At 41.2% G+C, this 27,062-nt stretch overlaps 1 protein-coding gene across 4 annotated transcripts in view; it reads left to right on the top strand.

Annotated features, from left to right (window-relative positions):
* cacnb1 (calcium channel, voltage-dependent, beta 1 subunit) overlaps positions 1–26,508 on the top strand; it is a 107,840-nt gene extending 81,332 nt beyond the window's left edge. For 2 of the 4 annotated variants that reach the window (XM_060901939.1, XM_060901942.1), the window contains 12 exons: positions 45–164; positions 1,207–1,329; positions 5,495–5,631; positions 5,875–5,942; positions 6,470–6,606; positions 11,423–11,503; positions 11,788–11,846; positions 13,702–13,811; positions 18,914–19,065; positions 19,202–19,297; positions 19,407–19,592; positions 24,132–26,508. In XM_060901939.1, the coding sequence (XP_060757922.1) occupies positions 45–164; positions 1,207–1,329; positions 5,495–5,631; positions 5,875–5,942; positions 6,470–6,606; positions 11,423–11,503; positions 11,788–11,846; positions 13,702–13,811; positions 18,914–19,065; positions 19,202–19,297; positions 19,407–19,592; positions 24,132–24,605 (1,743 nt within the window). In that variant the 3' untranslated portion in view covers positions 24,606–26,508. Of the gene's footprint in view, positions 1–44; positions 165–1,206; positions 1,330–5,494; positions 5,632–5,874; positions 5,943–6,469; positions 6,607–6,930; positions 6,960–11,422; positions 11,504–11,787; positions 11,847–13,701; positions 13,812–18,913; positions 19,066–19,201; positions 19,298–19,406; positions 20,470–24,131 lie in introns of those variants that run through there. The other 2 variants (XM_060901940.1, XM_060901943.1) reach the window with 2 other exon arrangements.
* Positions 26,509–27,062: the final 554 nt, after the last annotated feature.

Raw genomic sequence — 27,062 nt, 5'->3', positions numbered from 1 at the left:
TGTACCTTTTCTATCCCTCCGCCTCCTCTCTTTTTCTTACTCAGGGTTCAGCGGACTCCTACACTAGTCGTCCCTCAGACTCTGACGTGTCTCTGGAGGAGGACCCAGAGGCCCTGAGAAAAGAGGCAGACAGACAGGCTCTGGCAACCCTTGAGAAAGCCAAAGTGTGTAACTTTCCTTTTTTCTTATCTTTTCTCTGATGAATACGCCTAGCCCTAATCCCAGTCCTATGTGACGTCTAAATTGACATCTTCATCTGATAGAGTTTCACTGTTAAATCATGTGGAGTGGAATTACCAACAGCAACCTTACAGTCGTACTCAGAAGTGTGCCATTTTGGATGGATGAGTGGATGGATCGATTGGTGGATCGATTGGTGGATCGATTGATGGATGGCTTGATGGATGGATGGATGGATGGATGGATGGATGGATGGGCTGATTGATGGATGGCTTGACGAATGGACGGACTGATGGACAGATGAACGGATGGACTGACGGACTGATGGACGGATGGACGGACAGATGGACTGACAGATGGACTGACAGATGGATGGACAGATGGACGGACGGACGGATGGACAGACGGATGGATGGACGGACGGACTGACGGATGGACGGACGGACGGACTGACGGATGGACGGACAGACGGACGGATGGATGGATGGATGCATGGATTGATTGATTGATTGATTGATTGATTGATTGATTTACTTTATTGATCCCAAGCTGGGAAATTGTTTGGTTGCAGCAGCAAGTTATCAGACATGTGAAAAGAAAAAGACACGCTGTGCAACATAAAATAGAATTTAAAAAAAGAAGATCCCAAGAACGAGCTGACTATACAATATACAGATATAAAAATGTAACAACAAAAAAGATATATCTACACATGTGCTTCGTACTTTTACAGTGCAAAATATTTCACCTCATGTTCAGTCTCATTCAGTTTTACTTTTTCCTCCAATATTTCAGTTGAACTAGCAGGATCCTAAACTCTCAGACTATTATTTCTGAAAGAAATGCTGCAGTATAATTTGGATTTGGTTTACAGAAAGGACACGCACTTCTCCAAAAAGATTACATTTCTCAGCAGCGTAGCAGATTCAGACACTATCACTTGTATTTACTTCATCATACTGTTTAGAACCGTATTTATTATTTTATTCTTTTTTTAAATGATTATTCTCTGACTTTCTGCCTCAGACGAAACCAGTTGCTTTTGCTGTGAGGACTAACGTTGGCTATAACCCGGGTCCTAATGATGATGTTCCAGTGCAGGGCATGGCCATCTCATTTGAAGCCAAAGATTTCCTGCATATCAAAGAGGTCAGTTCCGCTTCTCATCTGCAGTGACATAATCTGTAAATCCTTGTAATTTCTGATATATTTCATTCACAGAAGTGATTGTCAAATCAATTGCTTGTATATTAATAATAAGCTTGCTGGTTATTTGTTCTATTAAACTAGATATTTCTAATGCAGTTCTACTGTAATTATAATTTATACGTGATTTTCAATAACCCTTTGAATGAACATACAGTATTTAGACATTGGCATCCCCAGTACTGATTTTAGTCTTTGGGATGTATTTTTTTGAAAATGGCACAACTGCAAAAACAAGACATAAGTGTAGTGCATTGTATATTTTTGGTATCTTCATGAACATTGTAACCATGGTAATATGACAGTGAGGCACTAGTGTAAAAGAGTTTGGTGTGAAAGAATTCACTATTGTTGAGAGGTGTGATTAGGGGGACCATCAAAACAGTTTCTCTGGTTCCCTTTATAAACCAGTTACTGTATATGCAAGGAGGCACAGTAAAAAAAATTTATATAGCATTAGATATCATTTATAGAGTTTTATAGCAGTTTTATTGGAACAAGTAACCAGCTGGATGATATAATTTATAGAAAATGTGTTTTCTGTCTTTCTTGTTACTATATTTTATGTTAATACATTAGTGAGAGTGTTCCAAGTGTTGAGAATTTTCAATGCTACCTGTCCAAAATCCAAGGGGGTTGACTACATGGAGATCAGGCGAATGCGGAGATCACATGGTGTTTAAAGAGAAAATGTGCAGAAAGTCAGTGATGAATATAGACAGAATGACCCAGCGGACACCAGCTGTGAGCACTGAGCGGTTGCATGCCCATTTACCCCTTGGCAATAAAATGTATTATTCTAGCCACATTCACTGGATATGAGCAATCGCGCGCTCTGATTGGCTACTCTACTACTAGGCTATCAGCTCATATAATGTGAGGAGAGAAAAACAAAATGGTGGAGTGCATCAAGTCAGATCTATCACTTTGTTACCAAGTATTTAAAAAAAACAGAAATAGCTAAAAGAATGTAGGGTTTTTTTCCCCCCAATATCTCCTGTTCCACACTCCAGCCCAGTCGGTGGCAATAATGCACCTTTAAGTTGGTTTGCCAACCGCCCAATAAAAAAAACCCTAAAGAAGAGGAAGAAGAAAATGGCGGACCATGTTGCTGAACCAACTGAGGATGAAATAAAAACTCTACTCGAAAACAAAGCCCCAAAAAATACAAAGAAAAGCAACAAAATATGGAATAAAAGTATTTGATGGTAAGAACGTATCTTTTTTTCAAGAATTATTATTATTATGGGGCGGCACGGTGGTGTAGTGGTTAGCGCTGTTGCCTCACAGCAAGAAGGTCCGGGTTCGAGCCCCGTGGCCGGCGAGGGCCTTTCTGTGTGGAGTTTGCATGTTCTCCCTGTGTCCGCGTGGGTTTCCTCTGGGTGCTCCGGTTTCCCCCACAGTCCAAAGACATGCAGGTTAAGTTAACTGGTGGCTCTAAATTGACCGTAGGTGTGAATGTGAGTGTGAATGGTTGTCTGTGTCTATGTGTCAGCCCTGTGATGACCTGGCGACTTGTCCAGGGTGTACCCCGCCTTTCGCCCATAGTCAGCTGGGATAGGCTCCAGCTTGCCTGCGACCCTGTAGAACAGGATAAAGCGGCTAGAGATAATGAGATGAGATGAGATTATTATTATTATTAGTAGTAGTAGTAGTAGTATTGCATTTTTCCCAATTTGCTCCTGTCATTTCGCCGGTTTGTTTACATTCTAAACGGAAATGATTTTGTCGGACGTTTTGTACGAAGTTTTTATTTATCGAATTTGCAAAAAATAAAAATGCTCCTGTGACAGTTCGTGTAGGTGGGTGGAGCGCAGAAGGACGGCAGGCCAGAACTGAGTTCACAAAACTCTTATTTAGCTTTTCAGCTTCTATATTCACTCTCCCAGACACTCAGACACACGCACACACATCAGTCGTCTGGTTGTGGAGAGAGCTCCCTCTGCTCTCGCTCTCTCTCCTTAAATAGGGCGCGGTCACTGGGGAAGACACACAAACACATTAATTAACGTCAGGTGCAGTGATTCTGCCACTTACCTTCCCTGACTCCGCCCTCCGGTCACAGACCGATGCTTGACCACGCCCCCGCTGCCACAGCTCCGTTTCTCAAAACCCAGTGAATGTGGATAGAATAAAACAGTTATTCTGCTCAATCTCATCACACATGACTTATAGCTAGTTATTCGTGGAATAACTGTTAATTATCTGTGCTAGATTGTGTTGTCTGCATTTAAAGGGCATATTCTGGACCAATTTCGTTTTTTTTTTTTTTATATGAAAGAATGTCCCTTTACACACTCATCCAGAAGGGTAATTTTGCACAAGGCCATCTGTCTACAGCAGAAAAAAATAAAATAACAAAACACATCTGGAAAAATCCCAAGGGAGTCTGGAGCCAGATTCGTGACGTCACCTGCGGAAGCGCCAGCAGGCTGCGCGAGCTTTGCACGGTTTCAGTGCACAGCCTGTGTAGACCAAGCGCTCCCATTTCTCTCTCACTGTCCGGTCTTTTGGGAAACGATGAGTACTAATCCCATTAAGATTGGTGTTGCTACACCCTCCTACGATACATCTGTTAACCATTTTAATAATTACGTGATAACGTTGAAGAAATTTGCAGAAAACCACCAGCTCGTTTTCTCATAAACAAACCAGCGCTGATGTAGGATTCAGAGGGCGGCGTCCCACACGCGACGTCACGAAAATCAATGTTTCCCAGGAAATCCAAATGCCGAGTTTTTTCAGAGGCGGACCAATTCGCCTCAAATGGCTTGATTTGAACTGAATTTTTCTGGTATTGCGTAAGGTAAAAAAATTGCGCAAAATGTGACAGATATTTGACCAAAGTTTAATATAAAATAGGAGAATTACATTAATAATAATAATAATAATAATAGGTTTAATTTAAATAGCGCCTTTCTAAAAACCCAAGGTCGCTTTACAATTATAGACAGAAGAAAAAAAAGAAAAGTCCAACAAATAGGGGTCAGGATGTCATTCCAGTGGTGTAGCAGCCACAGTCCCACCAGAAGGCGCACGAAAACAAGTCCCACACCGCCAGCACAGCCGCCACGATGCCGCCAGCAACATCTTTTGAACACCACGCCATGGATCCACAAAGCAAGCACAGAAGCACCGCCACGCGGAGCGCTGGTACGGTATGTCCCAAACCGCCTGCACAGCCGCCGCGACGCCACCAAGCAACATCACTTGAAACATCACACCAAGCATTAAAGCACAGAGCGCTGGACAACCATGATGTTAAAATGAGCAACGAGCTCCCTGCAGTCCATAGCTGGGACCACAGGCATCACCCACGGTGAACCGACGCCCAAAACTGGGTCCGGAGCTACACCACAACCGGTGGACAAAAACACTCAAATAAACATCAAACTACACAAACACACAGAAAAAAAGAAAAAAAGTAAAAATAAAAAAGGAGAGAAAATAAAATAAAAAAAGCTCCGGTGAGAAGCGGCAGCCAGAATGCGCACGACGTACTCTCAACCGGAAACAGAGTTGATCTTGCTCCTGAATTTACCCGTGATATACACTTTAAAACAGTGTATGAGCTATATTTAAAAGTTTGATACCAAAATATGATATGATATATGCCAGATTTTGGGCGGCACGGTGGTGTAGTGGTTAGCGCTGTCGCCTCACAGCAAGAAGGTCCAGGATCAAGCCCCGTGGCCGGCGAGGGCCTTTCTGTGCGGAGTTTGCATGTTCTCCCCGTGTCCGCGTGGGTTTCCTCCGGGTGCTCCGGTTTCCCCCACAGTCCAAAGACATGCAGGTTAGGTTAACTGGTGACTCTAAATTGACCGTAGGTGTGAATGTGAGTGTGAATGGTTGTCTGTGTCTACGTGTCAGCCCTGTGATGACCTGGCGACTTGTCCAGGGTGTACCCCGCCTTTCGCCCGTAGTCAGCTGGGATAGGCTCCAGCTTGCCTGCGACTCTGTAGAACAGCATAAAGCGGCTACAGATAATGAGATGAGATGCCAGATTTTCACTTTCACTGACAATTGAATGCTCACTGCATACATGTAGGTCTGATCAGTGGTGTGGCAAAAGGTGATGTGGGTGATGTGTGTGTGTTTCTACTCACAGAAATATAATAATAACTGGTGGATAGGACGTTTGGTGAAAGAAGGATGTGAGGTGGGTTTCATCCCCAGTCCGGTAAAGCTGGAGAGCACTCGTCAGCTCCAGGAGCAGAGGAGTAGACAGAACCGCTTAAGCTCCAGGTATCAGTCACAACACCACAACAACATTTAACCCAGTCAAAACATGGCAACCAGAAGCCAAATGCATCCCAACATAGTAACCAGCAATGTGGATCATTCATACTGTATTTTAATAATCAGCATACTTCAGTCAGTTCACGGGCACAGCGTTGATAAGCCATGAATAAGGCTATGACGTGTCCTTCAGCACATTATTCACGAGTTTGTGAAATAAAAATCGTGTATGTTTCTTTCTTTTATCAGTAAGTCTGGGGGGAGCTCCAGTCTGGATGTTGCCTCAGGAACTCGTAGGCCCACTCCACCTGGAACAGGTATGCTCGAACAGGAAACGGAAGTGCTCTTTAGGCTGTGTGCTGGTACACCAGGCTTGATCCTTCCTCACCAGCAACAGATTCACTTTACAAACAAATATTTAAGGAAATACTGGGGTTCGAACCTAAATATAGCCCATTGTGCCCTACTTCTTCCTCTTACCGTCTATCTACTGGACAGCTTACCCTACGTCTACATTACATTTTTCTCCCATTTCACACTTTATGTTCTCGACAGGTATGCCTCTTTTAAGTTGTATATTTTGTCATATGCAGCAATTTTATCTGTAACTCTTCTTTCTTTTTTTCTTTTGCATTTTGCCTCTTTTATCCTCGTTTGTTCTCATCCGTGTTTTTTCACTCAAAATCTGCACCTGGTGCACATTGTTGCTGTATTCCCTCCTTCCGCCATCACTTTTGTTCTGTTTCTGATATCATTTCTGTCTTCCTTTCTTCCTCTGTCTCGTATTCTCCACCTGTTTACCAAATCCCCCTTCGCCTCCCGATTGTTTCGGTCCCCTGTATAGCTGATATGTCAGCACTTTATGATGATGCATCGGATGTTGAGGAGGCGGAGCATGTTGATGCCCGGGACCGTAAGGGTGTGGCCGGCAGTGTCACCTCCCCTCAGGGCAATATACCTCGTCTGCCCTTCTTTAAGAAGGTAACCATAGTGACAGTTCTCAAGCCAGAGTGCATCAGGAAATATCACTCACCATTTCAAGCTAACACCCTGCGCTAGTTCTAACCAAATATCTCCTTTGCAAGATTTTCAAATTTCCTGTTTCTTGTCACTTCCTGTCTCTCACAGCGCTTTTTCGCCTGGGTTTGGATCCTCTAGCATGATATAGATTCCTAACAAATATCTGATACCTGATCTGAATTTTCTGAATGTATTAACAGCTTGTCAACAGCATCACCTGCATTGTGCTTCTCTTTATTTCTTTGTTTGTGTTTGCTCGCGCTCTCGGTGTGTATGGAATGCTAGGCGGCCCAGCCAAACAGAAACAGAAGTCGGTGAGTCATCAGAGCAATTAACTTTAACATTTCAGCCAACCCCTTGCGCTTTATTATCCTGTTATAGCAACATTTCAGAGTTTTGGCGCCATATCAATCCTCCAGGATGTTGTCTTGCCATTTTGGACAAAGCAAGTTACAACTTTCAGGTTTTCTTTATCTAGGGGTTCCCAAACTTTCCCAGCCCACATAATTAAACTGATTCCAAACACATTTCACTTCCTACCAGCCAACAGCTTAGTGTGACTCATCCCTATATCAGAGACAATCAATGACTAATTTATCTCAGTGCTGTTTTTTGACATTTTAGCAACACTAGCTGAGAATACACTGTCAGAAACAGGGTACAGTAGGAGTCCATTTCTGTACCCTAAGGTACAGTCTACACTAATGTACCCCCTAGGGCTCATTATTGGACTTCAAGGTAACTATGTGTACCTTTTAGGGCCAAAAGGGTATACTGTATACAGTGGTGCTTGAAAGTTTGCGAACCCTTTAGAATTTTCTATATTTCTGCATAAATATGACCTAAAACATCATCAGATTTTCACACAAGTCCTAAAAGTAGATAAAGAGAACCCAGTTAAACAAATGAGACAAAAATATTATACTTGGTCATTTATTTATTGAGGAAAATGATCCAATATTACATGTCTGTGAGTGGCAAAAGTATGTGAACCTTTGCTTTCAATATCTGGTGTGACCCCCTTGTGCAGCCATAACTGAAACTAAATGTTTCCGGTAACTGTTGATCAGTCCTGCACACCGGCTTGGAGGAATTTTAGCCCGTTCCTCCATACAGAACAGCTTCAAGTCTGGGATGTTGGTGGGTTTCCTCACATGAACTGCTCGCTTCAGGTCCTTCCACAACATTTCGATTGGATTAAGGTCAGGACTTTGACTTGGCCATTCCAAAACATTAACTTTATTCTTCTTTAACCATTCTTTGGTAGAACAACTTGTGTGCTTAGGGTCGTTGTCTTGCTGCATAACCCACCTTCTCTTGAGATTCAGTTCATGGACAGATGTCCTGACATTTTCCTTTAGAATTCACTGGTATAATTCAGAATTCATTGTTCCATCAATGATGGCAAGCCGTCCTGGCCCAGATGCAGCAAAACAGGCCCAAACCATGATACTACCACCACAATGTTTCACAGATGGGATAAGTTTCTTATGCTGGAATGCAGTGTTTTCCTTTCTCCAAACATAACACTTCTCGTTTAAACCAAAAAGTTTTATTTTGGTCTCATCCATCCACAAAACATTTTTCCAATAGCCTTCTGGCTTGTCCACATTATCTTTAGCAAACTGCAGATGAGCAGCAGTGTTCTTTTTGGAGAGCAATGGCTTTGTCCTTGCAACCCTGCCATGCACACCATTGTTGTTCAGTGTTCTGCTGATGGTGGGCTCATGAATATTAACATTAGCCAATGTGAGAGAGGCCTTCAGTTGCTTAGAAGTTCCCCTGGGGTCCTTTGTGACCTCGCCGACTATTACACACCTTGCTCTTGGAGTGATCTTTGTTGGTTGACCACTCCTGGGGAGGGTAACAGTGGTCTTGAATTTCCTCCATTTGTACACAATCTGTCTGACTGTGGATTGGTGGAGTCCAAACTCTTAAGAGATGGTTTTGTAACCTTTTCCAGCCTGATGAGCATCAACGCTTTTTCTGAGGTCCTCAGAAATTTCCTTTGTTCGTGCCATGATACACTTCCACAAACATGTGTTGTGAAGATCAGACTTTGATAGATCCCTGTTCTTTAAATAAAACAGGGTGCCCACTCACACCTGATTGTCATCCCATTGATTGAAAACGCCTGACTCTAATTTCACCTTCAAATGAACTGTGAATCCTAGAGGTAGAGTTCACATACTTTTGCCACTCACGGTTATGTAATATTGGATCATTTTCCTCAATAAATAAATGACCGAGTATAATATTTTGGTCTCATTTGTTTAACTGGGTTCTCTTTATCTACTTCTAGGACTTGTGTGAAAATCTGATGATGTTTTAGATCATATTTAAGCAGAAATATAGAAAATTCTAAAGGGTTCACAAACTTTCAAGCACTACTGTATATGGTCCCAAGCAGCATATAAAGGGTACAAATAAGTACCTTAGAGGGTGCTGCCCCAGTGACAAGCCATTGTACCCATAAAAGTACAATGATGTATTTTGTTTTCTGAGAGTGTCCCCAAATATCGCATATGACCATTAAGAAAAAATATTTTTTTAAAAAAGTAAATCTAAATTTATTGTCTTGTTTCTATCCAGATTTTGTAAGGACTGGTGTTGTAGTCAAGTCACTAAACCTCGAGTCCAAGTCCAGTCTCAAGCCCCAGTGTTCAAGTCCGAGTCATTAAAGAAAATTTCGAGGCGAGTCCGAGAACAAGACTCCAACCGCACCATTTGACAGTGGCTGTTGCTGTCTTTATGTGAAAGCATTTCTGCTACTGTGTTGGACTAACGTTCCTGCTCGACTGCCCCATTTTAGTTCATAGGCTACAGATAAAAAGCTTGTTCATCGCTCAGCAAGCCCCGCCCACTATCAACAGGGCAAATAACATGAGAGAGGGTTAACACTAGCTAGTTCATCGCTCAGCAAGCCCCGCTATCAACAGAGCAATGAGCATAGCATGTCTCTTCCTTCTCTGGGTGGAGTCTTATCAAATGACGACTGAAGTTCAAGGTCGTCCCCGTCGTCTCCTCGATAGTTCTTCTACATATGGAACACATAGCAGTGCATTTTTTTTCCTCCCCACTGCCTGAGAAGTCTGTATAAGCAAAGAGGGCAATCCTAGGTGCTTCTCTCCAGGCATATTAGCGCCATTAACGTTAGTTTGTTCCTGAACATGACGTATGAACAGGTGAATGTGCATTCTCTTGCACGAAATTAGTATAAAAATTCATGTAGATATAAATTATAAATATCTTATGCCAAATTATTATGGTATGTTACAAAAAAACATAAAGAAAAAGTCTGTGTCCTCATCTCTAATTTACGAGTCCGAATGCAGTTAATGCACGAGTCCGAGTCATCAGTGCTCAAGTCCAAGTCAAGTCACGAGTCCTTAAAATTAGGATACGAGTCAGACTCGAGTACTACAAACCTGGTGAGGACACATAAAGTCAAGGCAGCAGTATTTTGAGGAAAGCTGTCGCTACACTAGACTGGTTTAAACCTTACATACACCCTTGTCAAAGATTTAGATAGACAGGATTCCTGTGCCAAAGTTGTAAGTTGTCATAAGAGTGATTGCAAGGTGCTAACCCATTCTGTAAATCATGTATATATGGTATGTTATAATGGCTTTGGCTTTAGAACATGTTTTACGCACTACATGACCATTTTATACTGTAATTGTACCCATGTTGTGGCATACTGCAATTTTGACCATACGATTATTACGCATTATTCGTTTATTTAACATTTACCTTGAATCTCCCTAAAGAAACCTGTCCTTAAAATCAAAAGTATCACAGCACTATTGCCACTTTTAACTGGTAAATGAAACAACTTTCGATTTGGTTCCTTGTTTATGAGGAAACAGGAAATAATCTCATCTCATTCTCATCTCATTATCTCTAGCCGCTTTATCCTGTTCTACAGGGTCGCAGGCAAGCTGGAGCCTATCCCAGCTGACTACGGGTGAAAGGCGGGGTACACCCTGGACAAGTCGCCAGGTCATCACAGAGCTGACACATAGACACAGACAACCATTCACACCCACATTCACACCTACGGTCAATTTAGAGTCACCAGTTAACCTAACCTGCATGTCTTTGGACTGTGGGGGAAACCGGAGCACCCGGAGGAAACCCACGCGGACACGGGGAGAACATGCAAACTCCACACAGAAAGGCCCTCGCCGGCCACGGGGCTCGAACCCGGACCTTCTTGCTGTGAGGCGACAGCGCTAACCACTACACCACCGTGCCGCCAGGAAATAATCTCGGGGAAAAAAATTTCCTTCTCAGAAAACAGAAAAGAATGTCCTGTTCTCTACCTGGATGTTAAGGAACACAGAAAATTAAGAACGCAAACTCGAAGCCAGATTTGAATATGAAGCGGGAGGGGTTTACTGTACACTCTGTGAGTGTATTTCAGTGCCAGGAAGAATGCTATTCCTAGGAAGAATGTTCTTACCATATTGTTACCTTTTAAAAATAAACTTGGCTTCCAGTCGAACCAGTTCAGAAAGTTGTTGCTAGAAATTTCCTCCTTAGAAACGTCCTCAAAGCAACACAGACATTGCTTCTATTAAAAGTACCATATTTAAATACTGAGGAACTACTGAATTGATTCTGAAATGGCCTCGGATGCACTATTTGGTCACAGAACTTCAGAAAAAATTAAAAAGCTATGAGTGGCTGCCTAAAACTCTGGTGCCCTTGTTCACCACCAAAAGCGTAATAAATCATAAGGTGTGTGTGTGTGTGTGTGTGCGCTATCCATTAGATGGAACATGTTCCTCCCTATGATGTGGTGCCCTCTATGAGACCCATCATCCTAGTCGGCCCATCACTCAAAGGCTACGAGGTAAGGGGCACACAGCATTCAGCCCACTGACGTGCCACAGTTCATACAGTTCTGATACAGATTAATTGTTAGTGTCCTGTCACAAGCTTGCCCTAAAATTAACAATAGCCAAAACGAACTGTATCCACGTAATCAGGCCATAAAGCAGAAATACTTAACAGCAGTGGTCAAAGAAGCAAATGACATCAATGTAAATGTGGTCCTTGATGCATTTAAGGTTTTAGGGGTGAAGAATTTCCTCATGCCTGCTACTTTCTGTTTATTCATTATGTAATAATTTTCAGGTAACTGATATGATGCAGAAAGCGCTGTTTGACTTCCTGAAACACAAGTTTGAGGGCAGGTCAGTGCCAGTGTTTTTGTATGCCATGAATATTTTGAGAGTGATGTCATGCCTTATACGGAAATAGCATCTCATTTCATCTCATTATCCATAGCCGCTTTATCCTGTTCTACAGGGTCGCAGGCAAGCTGGAGTCTATCCCAGCTGACTACGGGCGAAAGGCGGGGTACACCCTGGACAAGTCGCCAGGTCATCACAGGGCTGACACATAGACACAGACAACCATTCACACTCACATTCACACCTACGGTCAATTTAGAGTCACCAGTTAACCTAACCTGCATGTCTTTGGACTGTGGGGGAAACCGGAGCACCCGGAGGAAACCCACGCGGACACGAAGAGAACATGCAAACTCCGCACAGAAAGGCCCTCGCCGGCCACGGGGCTCGAACCCGGACCTTCTTGCTGTGAGGCGACAGCGCTAACCACTACACCACCGTGCTGCCCTCAGAAATAGCATGATATGAAATAATTAAATAATATTGGTTGGTGTTGGGGCGGCACGGTGTTGTAGTGGTTAGCACTGTCGCCTCACAGCAAGATCTGCGTGGGTTTGCTCCGGTTTCACCCCACAGTCCAAAGACATGCAGGTTAGGTTAACTGGTGACTCTAAATTGACCGTAGGTGTGAATGTGAGTGTGAATGGTTGTCTGTGTCTATGTGTCAGCCCTGTGATGACCTGGCGACTTGTCCAGGGTGTACCCTGCCTCTCACCCATAGTCAGCTGGGATAGGCTCCAGCTTGCCTGTGACCCTGTAGAACAGGATAAGCGGCTACGGATAATGGATGGATGGTTGGTGTTGAGTGGCCTATATCATGCTAGCTGAATGGAATATATCTGATATACCATGAAAAAAGCCAGCCAATATCTCATCTCATCTCATTATCTCTAGCCGCTTTATCCTGTTCTACAGGGTCGCAGGCAAGCTGGAGCCTATCCCAGCTGACTACGGGCGAAAGGCGGGGTACACCCTGGACAAGTTGCCAGCCAATATTATTATTATTATTATACACTCTCTTCATATCCGCATTCTTAAAAGCCAACACGAGCTTAACTGCAAGTCGGCGCAGCAATGAAGTCACCTTCCAGCCGGTGTAGCGTTCATCAGTAGTGTTAGCGAATGCTAATAAAGCAGTCAAGCCAGTGCTATCGAGAGCTTGTAGCGCAGGCTAACGACTGAGAAACTAAGATTTCTGTCTCCAGACTCTTCTTCCACGCTGCACGCTCGCTACAGTACTTTTCACTCCTACTTAAGTATTCATTTCCCTGTGTAATTTACTTAGTTACTTTTAAAATCAACATCGACAGTGACGCACAACAGCGCTATCTGGCAGCCAAAATTCTCTCAAAATCTGCTTTTAACAAAGCAAACCATGTTTGTTTACAAATTGTCAGTCACTCGCTAGCGTAGAAGTTTTACATCTCTGACATGTCTCTTTTCCATTTTTTTTCGATGTCCGTTGGTATGTTTTTCCCTTGTAAATATGCGTGAAGAATATCTAATAAAGTTTTGGTAGCCTTTCGGGTGTTCAACGCGTCTTTGTCTTTACCAATGGAAAAGTTTCTCATTGGATATTCACATCAGCTCCGACGAGTGACGTCATGTTGTCTTGACAACCATGCAATATTGTAAACCACATTCAACGCTCATTCTCCATTGGGTAGAGTGACGTAATACACGTCGGATAAGCGATATGCGAACAATATTGTATGCTATCAAACCAAATGAATGAAACCTGCTAGAAGGGAATAGAACATGTGTTTTTATTCCATGGAAAAAGTGTCCTGTATGTATAATAATAAATTATATGAAAGCCTTAAGAAATAATACTCTTGGCTGTTGTGGATTGCAGAATATCCATCACACGGGTCACAGCAGATATCTCCCTGGCCAAGCGTTCTGTCCTGAACAATCCCAGCAAACACACCATCATCGAGCGTTCGAGCACCAGATCCAGTTTGGGTATAATGATCTCACACACACACACACACACACACACACACACACACACAAATGCCATGACATACCAGACAATAAAAAAAGTGCCTATTAATATTTCAATGGTAATTCTACCAGTGAGGTATAGATCTATTTACTCTTAAAGCCTTTTCCCAGTTTGCAGACTGTCTCATGGTTGCTTTGTGGACGTTCTATCAATGTGTCCTGAACATTCTCTGAAACATTTCCCTTTGAGCTGTTGTGCCTGATTGGCTTCTTCTTTCTTTCTTTTTCATTCTGTCTTTCCGGCTCTCTCCATGCACTTGTCTTTTTCCGTCACACCCCCTTCCCTTCCCTCCTTCCTTCTCTTCCTTCTTCACCTCAGACGTACTGGGTACGTATCTTCTCATCTCTTTCATCTCTCCTCTGACCTCATCCTTCACCCACCATCCACATCACTAAATCATTTTCTCGTATACTTTATTCGAGGCTCTGAAACTGCCTGTTGCATGCTTGATCTGAGAGTGAAGCAAATATAGGATCCATATTGTACACTTGTATTTTATTTTTTGCTCCCAGACGTCCTCTTGTAATGTTTGTGTGGTTTTAAGTACAGAAAACATTTTTACATGACCATTTTCACTGAACATTACAACCCCGATTCCAAAAAAGTGGGATGCTGTGTAAAACATAAATGCAATGATTTGCAAAGCCTTTTCAACCTTTTCGACTATAGGTTATTCAATTAAAAAAAAAAAAAGGCTTTTTGAGCATTGCACCATTTTCCCAGCCTTTTCTTGCTCCTGTCCCAACTTTTTTTGGAACGTCTTACAGGCAACAAATTCAGAACGAGTGTATATTCACAAAAAACAATGAAGTTTATCATTTTGAACATTAAATAGCTTGTCTTTATTCCATCCACATTCACTGGATATGAGCAATCGTGCGCTCTGATTGGCTACTCGACTACTAGGATGGCAGTTCATACACCATGAGTAGAGAAAAACAAAATGGCGGAGCGTGTCGCTGAACCAACCAAGGATGAAATTAAAATTCTACTCAAAAACAAAACCCCAGAAATGACCAAAAAAGCAACAAAATATGGAATGAAAGTATTTGATGGTAAGAACGTATCTTTTTTTTGTTTTTCAAGAATTATTATTATTATAGCATTTTTCACAAATTGCTACTGTCATTTCGCCAGTTTGTTTACATTCTAAGTGGAAATGATTTTGTCGGATGTATTGAAAAAAGGTTTTATTTATCGAATTTGCTAAAAACAAAAATGCTCTGTTTCTCAAAATCCAGTGAATGCAGATAGAATAAAACAGTTATTCCGCTCAATCTCGTTATGCATGGCTTATAGCCGGCTCGGTGCTACGCGCCTCGTCGGCTATCAGCTCATGTACGACTCGATTTTGTGGAATAACTGTTAATTGTATTGTATTCAGTTGAATATAGGTTGAAAAGGGTTTGCAAATCATTTCTTTCTGTTTTTATTTACGTTTTTATTAGGCGTCCCACTTTTTGGAATCGCGGTTGTAAAATGGCTATTTTTATTTTTGTACTTTTCCGAACTTTAAATCATCAGCTGATAACTAATGTCATCTGCTCAAAATGTATGCACTTATACAACATATATATAGCTTTGTTTGTTTGTTTGTTTTTGCAATATATATTTTTTTATTTAGTTTTTTTTTTTCCAGAATTATGAAACATTTAATTTAATCCATTTTTGTGTAAGGATGTGCTGTGACAAAGAGTAGGAAAATGGATGGGGACGGATCTGCTGTACTTCCAGTACATAAACCATTTGAGAGGGAGGGGCAGGGAGTGGCTGAGGATGGGGGCGGGGTGGTGTGGGGCAGTAACATCTGGTTAGAGGACGTTAACATTCGTTTTTTATACAAATTTCATGATGTAGATAAGTCGCAAATGGCTGACTCTTTGTCAGGCTATACCTCTGTCTTGCAAGGATGAGGATGATTTTAACCAGTAGATGGTGTTTTGAGCCATTTTCAACCCATAAAATGCTGTTTATTTATTTATATATATATATATATATATATATATATATAAGTGGTAATTTTGTCAATATTAACACCAGCATTGATGTGCTTCATCACAGTACAGACATCATTTAGTTTTAGTACAGTACTGTGCAAAAGTCTTAGAACCCCTATTTTTTTTCCATACAAACTTTGTTATAGATTTCTATTTTATGACTTTTACATTATCGAGTCGGTACAAAAATATTTTAGAGTCCAAACGTTCGTTTTCCAGCACAAAATTAAATGTTACAGAAAAAAGGTCTTTGTATCTGAGCAGCATATTACACAAAAGACGACTTTTCAGATTAAAAAAGTAAACATAATGAAGGCTGCTGGGTTTTGGTGCAAAATGAAGAAGTGAGTGTGACAGTCAAATGGCCCTTTTCCACTACCCTTTTTCAGCTCACGTCAGCCCGACACGGCTCGCATTTCGACTACCTTAGAGCAGCACGACTCGGCTCGCTTCAGCCCTGCTTAGCACCCAAAACTCGCACGGTTTTGGAGTGGGGCTGAAGCGAGCCAAAGCGAGCCGAGTGGGGCTAGGGGCGTGAGCAAACACTCCCCTGTGCACTGATTGGTGAGGAGGAGTGTCCTCACATGCCCACACACGCCCCGCGAGCACGCTGGGATCTGTAAACACCGTAAACCCGGAAGAAGAAGAATTACGAATTACGAGAATTTCTGAAGCCTTATGCGCCTCGCCTCATCTATACGCTCTTGCCAGTATCTGTTGGCATTGTCGGTGACAACAAGCCACAGCACCAAGACCAGCAACACTAACGACTCCATGTTTATTGTTTACTATCCGGGTCGTGAGACTACCGCTTAAAAGATCACTGATGTCACTGTTTGCGCCGCCTAACGACATCACGTGACATCCACCCACTTTCGCTAACTCCACCCAATGTGTCCACCCACTTCCAGCCAGCACGGTTCAGCGCGGTTGTAGTCGAAATGCAACTCCAACAGCCCCACTCAGCTCGACTCAGCCCAACTCAGCACGGCACGGCTCAGCCGCGTTTGTAGTGGAAAAGCGGCAAAAGTGTCCAGAAGAACTGTGGCTGGTTCTGTAAGATGCTCAGTAAAACCTACAGCTCATTTCCACATAAAACTGCACTCACTGTACCTGAGACTACTTTTTTTTTTAAAGCAAAGGGAATTTCGTCTCACACCAAATATCGACTTTGTTTAATTTATTATGGCTTACTGTTTATAGTATTTTTTTTTTTACGTTGAATCATTTCATTTCATTATTTTGAAGCCATTCTTGGTCGACAGTATTTCTTTACATAGACTTTGGTAGAGTACTGCATGTTCAAGGTACTGAACACTGAAGGCATGCAGTTCAGATTTCCACAATATGGGGCCTTTAAATAGGTACGAGCTCACAGTAAGGATGTGTTTGTCATACTATGGAAGTATAGAGTGTGTACAGTATATTTAGCTCTGCTTGCCAGTTCTTTTGGTGTGATGAAATGTAGATTTCTGAACTTAAGCTGTTCTTAAAGAATAAATTGACAACATGCAAACATAGGACACACACAGAGGTGGACAGTAACGAAGTACATTTTACTTGAGTACTTAAGTACACTTTTTGAGTATCTGTACTTTATTTGAGTATTTTTTTGGAAACTTATGACTTTAACTTCACTACATTTGAAAAGCAAATATCGTACTTTTCACTCCACTACATTTCTATCAAGGTCCTCGTTACTCGTTACTGTGAAGCAGCTTTGAAAGTGGATGTTTTTTTCTTTTCTTTTCTAAAATGTGATGGTTTTTTTCACAGGTGACACTGAGACAGCCTATCAGTAATCACTAGGGTCACGTCACATCCATAGACTGGATAAAATAAAGATCAGTGATTTCTCAGCAGCGTTATTTAACACGATCAGTTCATGGCAGAATGGAAGGAGGAGGTTCTTCTGGGGAATGAACGCACTCATGGCTTTACCTAGAACCCATGTTTCAGTTTTCTGAAAGAATTAAAGATTCGTTTCGTTTTAAATGTTTGCTTTGTTTGCCAAAAACGAACCACATCACAACCTACAAAAACTTGCCGTCCAACCTGCGGAAGCATATTGAGGGATATAAACGTTTTATTCCAAGAGAAAGCTTGCAGTGAAGTTGTCTGTGCTTTTAGAGCTAGCGATAACATTGCGATAGTCAAATGACTTTCTATGGATTTGCCCGCCAAGTTGCTGTAGCCTTGTCCACGGTTAACGTTAACACGTAGCTAGTTAACTTGGACACTATTAGTTAGCATGTAAAATGGAGTTATGCTAACATGAATAACTTATCTGAAGTCCTTTCAGAAATATGTTTTAGCATAATCTTGCCAAATAAACAGTGTAGAAATTTTTCTTTTCCGGTAACGTTAGATACCCAATATGGTTTTGAGTTTGAAAAGAGTTTGCTAGCGTGTCAGGTGGAGCTTCACTGACTAGCTAGCTTAACGTTAAACCACCATGATGCACAGCATGCGTTCGTTTTGTGAATTCACATTTCTGTCTTTGGTAACGGCATTAGGTTTTGTAAGCGTTGTGGCAATCATACAACAGTGCATTGAGAGAAAATGTACTTTTAATACTTAAGTATTTTTAAAAGTGAGTACTTCAGTACTTTAACTGAAGTAAACATTTGACTGGACAACTTTCACTTGTATCGGAGTAACATTTAACCAGTGGGATCTGTACTTTGACTTAAGTAATGAAGTTGGGTACTTTGTCCACCTCTGGACATACACAGTAACCAGCATATGTTTGTGTTTCGTAACATCTCTAACTGACACAACTGAACAATCCTGGCTCGGTTGTGTTGAACATGCTGTCTCTGAAGACAGCATCTGGAGCCTCTGATCTAACAGACCATAATAACCTCCATGTGCATGATACTAACATGGCACTACTTTTGTATTTCTGAATGTATGGCTAGTATAAAGTAGATGTGTTTCTCTTTATGGAAAAAAAAAAGTGTTCTGGATACCACTACCACTTTTTCCCACTAAAAAGTTTTCAACCTTTTGTTTGAAAACTTGTTTTGAGAGGGAAAAAAAAGCCTGCTTCTCTGTCTTAGCCGAGGTGCAGAGTGAAATAGAGAGAATCTTTGAGTTGGCTCGGACCTTGCAGCTGGTGGCTCTGGATGCCGACACCATTAACCATCCATCTCAACTTGCCAAAACGTCACTGGCACCTATAATAGTTTACATTAAGATCGCCTCTCCAAAGGTATTCAAACTTCACTCAGTAACATTCAAACAGAAACAAAAAACGAAGCATCCTTTCTTACTGTGTTATACATTTTTCTGTTTTTTTTTGGTACCGTTCTCTATTTATCTCTATGTACACACATCTCTTTTTCAAGGTATTGCAAAGGCTGATAAAGTCCAGAGGTAAATCTCAGGCCAAGCATCTCAATGTTCAGATGGTGGCAGCAGACAAACTAGCACAGTGTCCCCCTGTGAGTATTTCTTTCTATCTATCTATGATGTGCCCCTTTCTGTTTCTTGCTGCATATATTACACTTGTTTTGATTTACTTCTCACAAAAAAAAAAATCTCTCCACTCAGGAGATCTTTGACATCATATTAGACGAAAACCAGCTGGAGGACGCATGCGAACACCTGGCAGATTATTTGGAGGCATACTGGAAGGCCACACATCCTCCAAGCAGCAACCCTCCAAACCCACTGCTGAACCGCACTATGGCCACGGCAGCGCTCGCTGCTTCACCTGAGCCCGTCTCCAACCTGCAGGTACAGGTGCTCACCTCGCTCCGCCGTAACATGGAGCTCCTGGATGGCTCTAACCCTGAGAAGGAAGCCCAAGAGGAGGAACATGCCGTTTAACAAGGGTTGAGGGGTATTTAAAGAAAGAAAAAAAAAAGCTGTGAGGAGAAGTCGGAGAAGCAGTCTGTTCCTCGGTGGCATGAAGAAAAGTACACACAGATAGCTGCTCAACAGATAGGAATGTATAAGTGCAATCGTAATTACCTGTGCTTCCTTTCATTTGAAACTCACAGGATCTCACTAATATATCGCTCAAATATGCACATAACCTCACCCCCCCCCAACCCCACCCCTCAACAAAATAAAAACAAAAACAAAAAAACATTGAACTACTATGTAGTCCTGCGATCAATATGCATTTCTTCCGAACACACGCACATATACATACAACAAATTCACATCTCTCTCTCTCTCTTTCTCTCTCTCTCTGCGCCTCCTAAGCACTCTCCAATGTTCTTTTGGCGCCTGGGAAACATGGACTCGATCCCAGCCCCTTTCCAAGTTGCCATAGCATCAGCCTTACAAAACGTGCTTACCTCTTGACCTTATTAACGCCACGCTTTCGGTCTGATCTGCATGTCAACGCTAATATTGCTTGCCAAAGTTCAATTACGGTGTGTGTGTGTGTTTTGACTGCAGTTTGAACAAAGCCCTATGCCCAGTCTCCACCTTAACAGTTGTCAAGGAGACAGGAGAGCTGTCGTCATGGCAGCAAGATATAAGGATGATAGATGTTATCAGATATATATCTAGCACCAACATATCACTTCCAAACACTATCTGGGTTCAAATTAGAAAATCATGCACATATAGTTTGAGGACACAGATGTACACTTTGGCAAGAGATCGGGTGAATGAATGTGCAACTCTGAGAGATATATATATATATATATATATATATATATATATATATATATATATATATATATACACCGGTATATGGGTCTGTCTCAGAAACTGGGTACTGTGGGGGTACCCCACTAAATATACTCAGTCAATAAACTATACGGTTTTGAATGGTGATGTTGGTTTTAATTTGAAATAAATGATGAAAGAAATAATACAGATAAAACTAAACCTTTGATGTGAATATTCAGAATTTGGCAAAAATTCTGCAAATTTGTGGAAAAATGGCGACTTGATCTGGGACATGATAAATGGTTGACTACATCGCATTCCCTTAAAAAGGTTGTAGTCCACTGAAAAGTCTACAGTTATCACTAATTGCATTTTAATTTGTAACTTTATACACCTAAGGATTGGTGCGCTCACAGAATAATCATAACCGTAATAAAACATCATGCAAAATATTTGATCACCGTCGTAACTCTATTTTCCGCATACCCAAAACCAATACGATCGTGTGTTTTGATCTAAACGGAAAGCCTCAGGGTCAAGGTCACGACCTCACCAAAAGTAGTAACTTAAAGTCACTACACCATATAAAAATTTAGTTATAAATCTGCGATTTTGTTTTTTAAAACGAAAGCTGAAAGTTAGGTATAGAATATGTTTCTTACAGAATATGTTACGATGGTAGCTGGTCTTGTATGAATTTCTGAGCTATAAAATGAGTTGTGGTCTGTTTTTTACCGTAGCGTGTTATTTGTGTGCGGGGAAGGACACACATTAACAATTTGCATGTGTAGAATGGAATTTTCCACTCCAACAGTTAGAAGTTGATCGTGCTTCCATTTGTGGTCTTTCTGTTACGCGGGTGATCTGTTCGGATGTTATCACTGAAAAGGTGAGTTTTGACAGTTTTATTTTGTTTTAGTCTTGCAGTATGAGGCAATAGAATGTTTCGTTTTCATCTTACTTTCATATTTCGTAGTGTTTGTGTATTTTTGGCCAATATTTTGTAACCATGGTCAATTTAGATCGAACTTTTGATAGAATCTACGGCCAGTCATTTTGTCCCGTCCCTGCCTCACGCTCCGTCCGGTGCGGTAGTGATGTCCCACAGCAGAGACCCACGTGACCTTCAGCCGGTACAGTCGCTGTTCTTTTACCACCGCCGTTATTCTCATCTTTCCGGTGTGTTCTTGATTTTTCCATTGTGTCCTATTTCGCCATATCAAATACCCAAACTGTATCATATTATTCATATTTAAGTGAATAATCAATTCAGTCATCATAACTTGGCATTTTTAACCCAAACAATCAAAAAGAGGAAATTTATTCAATATTTTCACTCATCTGTGAAGGAGGGGCTTTAATTCTTCATGATGTAGTTATTTTATATGGAAATCAATTTTACAAAAGCATTTGAATTGTAATCAAAGAAATTTTCCACAGTGGAGGCCAGATAAAGCAAGATGCTATCTTTATTCTTATTAAACATGACAAAAGAAACATTGAGTGTTGGGTAAATGCAAAAAAAAAAAGTAAAATTAGAAAATTTATTTTTTGACCATAATGTCCCAAATAAGAGACCAGTTTCTGAGACGGACCCATATATATATATATATATATATGGAAAAACTATCAATCTATACACTACCGTTCAAAAGTTTGGGGTCACCCAGACAATTTTGTGTTTTCCATGAAAAGTCACACTTTTATTTACCACCATAAGTTGTAAAATGAATAGAAAATATAGTCAAGACATTTTTCTGGCCATTTTGAGCATTTAATCGACCCCACAAATGCGATGCTCCAGAAACTCAATCTGCTCAAAGGAAGGTCAGTTTTATAGCTTCTCTAAAGAGCTCAACTGTTTTCAGCTGTGCTAACATGATTGTACAAGGGTTTTCTAATCATCCATTAGCCTTCTGAGGCAATGAGCAAACACATTGTACCATTAGAACACTGGAGTGAGAGTTGCTGGAAATGGGCCTCTATACACCTATGGAGATATTGCACCAAAAACCAGACATTTGCAGCTAGAATAGTCATTTACCACATTAGCAATGTATAGAGTGGATTTCTGATTAGTTTAAAGTGACCTTCATTGAAAAGAACAGTGCTTTTCTTTCAAAAATAAGGAAATATCAAAGTGACCCCAAACTTTTGAACGGTAGTGTAAAAACTAGACAGTTAAATTCTCTCTCCACAATAGTCACGTTTCACAAATGCTTGCCACTAGGGGGCAGTAATGCCATTGCATGTTTCTTTGCCTGTGCATCTTTTTATTTTATGGCTGAATCCTAAATGGATCCCTCTTCAAATAAAGGCTTTTACACCCTTTAAAGTCCACAGGAAGCTATTTCAGATTATCCAAATGGAGTATTTGTAAACTTGACAGTTGTCTAATCATTTTTTAAATTAATTATTTCATTTAATCTTCCTGTTTTGTTTTGTTTTGTTTTTCAATATAAGGTGGGTAAAACCACTTTGCCTTCTGCTATTGTAATTGTTACTGTGTACTCCAGTCATGTGAAGTGTATGAATAAGTCATATTACCAACCTTGTGACTGGCGGTTAAGCAATATCCACCAAACTAAAACAGAATGTTAAGAGTGCAGGAGAGACTTTGTATTATTTTTAGCTTTTCATCTGTTTACAGTAAACAGTTACAGCCGGGTCCTTGCCCAAACTGATAATCACATCATCAGTTTTTCTTTGGCTAATCAGACACAAGGTACACCACCACACTTGCCAGAGCAGTTGGGGGTTAGGTGCCTTGCTTAAGTGCACTTGAGCCAGTCCTGCTGGTTCAGGGAACTGAACCAGCAACCCTTTGCTCCCAAAGCTGTTTCTCTAACCATGGCTTCCCCATACACCATACACTACAGATAGAGTAACTCTTACCTTTTGTAGCCAATCATTCAGTAGACTCTATTAGCCATTTGGTACCTGACGAAGTCAATATCGTTGCCAGAGTGATTTATTTCATAAATCATGCATAACATAGAAAATGAATATAACCTTTTTGTGAATGAAATAGTGCTATTAAATGGGATGCATTAAATATTGTCACTCTAACTGTTGTCGTTGTTGCTAAATCAACAATACAGAATCCTTGACCATCCAGTCTCTCGTGCCAAACGTGTCAAAACATTTCAGATAATGTCGTGATTTTGTTATACATGGTACAAACTAACCAAATGAGTGATTTTATAGGTGCAAACATTTGTTTACAAGAAGGAATGGTTAATCGTACAAGGAGCCCCTTTACTGCACTTTGTTCATTCCTGCTTAAAAATACACACTGAATGGCCTCATTGAATCCCCTACATTCAACCTGTATGTATCAAGAAGGCCAACTAAAGGATTGTTGCTTAGGACTGTATGTTACATTTCACTGGGGACCGGAGGACAATTTAATTAGTAATTCACTGTCTGTAAATGGCGCTTTAGTGTCATTGGACTAAAAAAGTTTTGGAAAAAATTACAAACACGGCATGCTAGTCGATGGTGAGAATGTGTTGTTTTGACATTTGTATTTGACATTTGATCTCAAACTCTTAACTCTTGTACTAACCTCCTGCTTGCTCTCCTTTGTTTGTGTTTCTGCATGCTGATTGACCGGACTATGTGATTTGGGGGCGTTTCTTGGCACAGGGGCCATTTCTTGTGCACAGTGAGCCAAAGAGGGAGGGGTCTGTCATGGAACGGGCCTGCCCCCAGGACTATCACACCGAGCTGGGCGGCAAGCAGCCACTGCGCACTTCACGCAGTCAGTTACAATCCGGGGGGCGTGGCTTATCACGACAGGACACATTTGATTCGGAGACACAGGGCAGTCGCGACTCGGCCTACACAGATGACATGGAAACAGATCCATACGAGGAGCCAGAATCCTGTCGCAGCCGGTTAAACCCTGCCCACCACGCCCCACGACAGGCATCCTGGGAGGATGAGGGGGCGGAACCAGATCAAGAGAACCTCAACCTAGCACCGCCAATGACCAATCAGCATCACCGTGGGCGGGCCCATCTGAGGGAGCGCTACTGTCAAGACGTAGAGGCCGGTGAGACTACGGTAGGCCGCAACCAAAACCAGGAGGAGTGGAACAGAGACGTGTATATCCGCTAGAGCCAATACCTGTGAGAGGAGGACAGGGAAGATATGGAGAGTCAATGGGGGATGAAAAATTTAGGGGGACACTTGTTGATGTCTAAAGCTGGATCTGTTTACAATCCATAGGCAAATGCTGTACAGTTCGTATTTCCATCAGGCGCATTAAGCCAACCAAGCTTACACTCGTATTTCATTTAGCTAATCTTATTTCAGGGTGAGGGGGAAGCAAAGACATGTTTGTTTCCATTTTATCTTTGTTTCTAGTTTTCTTTGTGTTGTCTTGCATGAGCCCTTCTCAGTATAAGGACAATCCTATTTCCAATAGCAATGAAGTAAAACTAAGAAAATATATAACCGCAATCTTATGTGTATGTATGTGCGGATGTGAGAGCGAGTGTGCACATGGGTGGATGTATTTTTGTCCTCCGAGTGTCTTAAGGCCTCTTTATGCCCAATTAGAATATTCTGGGCCTCAAATCTTTTCACTTCCCTAGACTGGATTCAAAACGATTGTACCATGTAACTGAATTATCTAAATTAAAGATTAAAAACAAATTTAAAATTGTTACACATTCAAGCTTCAGCTATGCTAGCAGGTAATAGAGGCCAGGATTTCCCAGGTCAAAATTCTCTCCAAAAATATTGACAATATTCTTTATGTACATACTTTCTCTATTTCTTTCGATATTATTTATTACGCTTATAATGCTAGAAACTGTATTACATCATTTGCCTGATATAGCTTTATTGCTGCTACGTGTTTTTCCAGCCTGTACAGTAACCTGTTCTAAAACTCACATTTGTGGTAAGAACAGATTCAGTAAGGTGGCTGACACATGAATAAAGCCGACCAATGTTAACTTGTTTGTGATAACAGGTATTATTATTATTATCATTATTATTATTATGCAAGAAAATGAAACTTTTAAAGCCGCTTTATGAAACGTGATGTGATTTCCCCACCTTCAAACGAGTATGACCTTTAAATAATTTTAAACAAAGGTCTAAAACAGGGATTCTCTGCTCCGCTCCTGGAGGCTTACTGCCCAGTAAAAATTTCAAGTTTCCTTGCTCGCAACACACTGGATCCAGTGTTGGAGGCAGCAGAGCAGTTGGCGTCCATGACACGAGCTGGGAATCCATGATCTAAAGCACTTTGAGACCTCCGTAAATAGCTATTACAGGGGACTATGATATTCACCATGTAGAGGTTTTTTTTTTTTTTAATGTGGCATCGTCCCGTCTCTTGTGTTCATCAAAATGTTTCTGATGCACTACTTCTGTGGGAATGAAAAGATGTCTCATATATATGCCACTCGCATAACAAATGCCAGACAAGTGCCAGAATATTTCATGCAGTTCCACCTACTACCCATTGTGGGTCGTCTTAACTCTGTGCCACACGTTTTTGTGTGTGGATGTGCTATAGAAGTGTCACCCTTAGCCTACTCTTTGTCTACCAGTTATTTCTGTCGCTGTAAGGAAGTGATTGTGCAATCACACTAATTTTACAAAGAAATGCACCGACAGCAACTCATACACACACGTATACAGGATAAACACACAGAGTAAACCTTCTACTGCCTTTTTCTCCTGCTCCTGCCTTTTGTGTCACTATCTGTGGGCATTTTTTAAAAAGGCTGTTTTGTGTGTGTGTGTGTGTGTGTGTGTGTGTGTGTGTGTGTGTGTGTGAGAGAGAGAGGGGGGGACACTCGAGTGGCTTTTGATGTGCAGGAAGAGTGTCAGTGAATATCTTTGAGCCTGTTTTTACTCACATATGTTGCAAAAGGACATCATGCTAATGATGATATTCAAAAAATAATGTACACGAAAATAGCTTAATAATGAATGTTATTGTTGCGTTAATGCAATTGTTCATATATGACTAAACAAAAACATGTAATCTTTGGTGCCTGATTGTAGCTCCATTTTTGCTTTTTTTTTTGCCTTCTGTTTTTAATCTGTGGGTAAATCTGTATTTTAATTAAAAATTCAATCAGAAATCATTTCTAGGTTTGAAATGTTTCTTCTTTGAGTCTAATATTTATGACGGAGAAGCAGAAGACGCCCAGGAGGAAATAAGTTTAAAGGAGCTCATACAGTAAATGGAACAATTTAAGAGAACAAAGAGTGTAACAAAAGAACAAAAGTACTCTGAGTGGAGGAGCCAAATAGGCAGAGATTGGTGTGAAAAGGAAAAAGAAGCAGTTCTTTGTGCTCTGATTCATCAAATTGATGAATGTGTGATTTATTTCACAGTCATTTCCAGATCATACCGTAGATCAATGGTTCTTAAAGTGGGGTTTCATGGAGCGTAGTCAAGCCATCTATGATTATTTTGTTAGTTTAATTTAGTTACAATGGTGGAAATCTTCTCTCATCTCATTATCTCTAGCCGCTTTATCCTGTTCTACAGGGTCGCAGGCAAGCTGGAGCCTATCCCAGCTGACTACGGGCGAAAGGCGGGGTACA

This window comes from Neoarius graeffei, chromosome 20, assembly GCF_027579695.1.
Source record: "Neoarius graeffei isolate fNeoGra1 chromosome 20, fNeoGra1.pri, whole genome shotgun sequence".
NCBI lineage: Eukaryota > Metazoa > Chordata > Actinopteri > Siluriformes > Ariidae > Neoarius > Neoarius graeffei.
The sequence above is the reverse complement of the archived record's forward strand: the minus strand, read 5'-3'. Positions and strand labels throughout refer to the sequence as shown.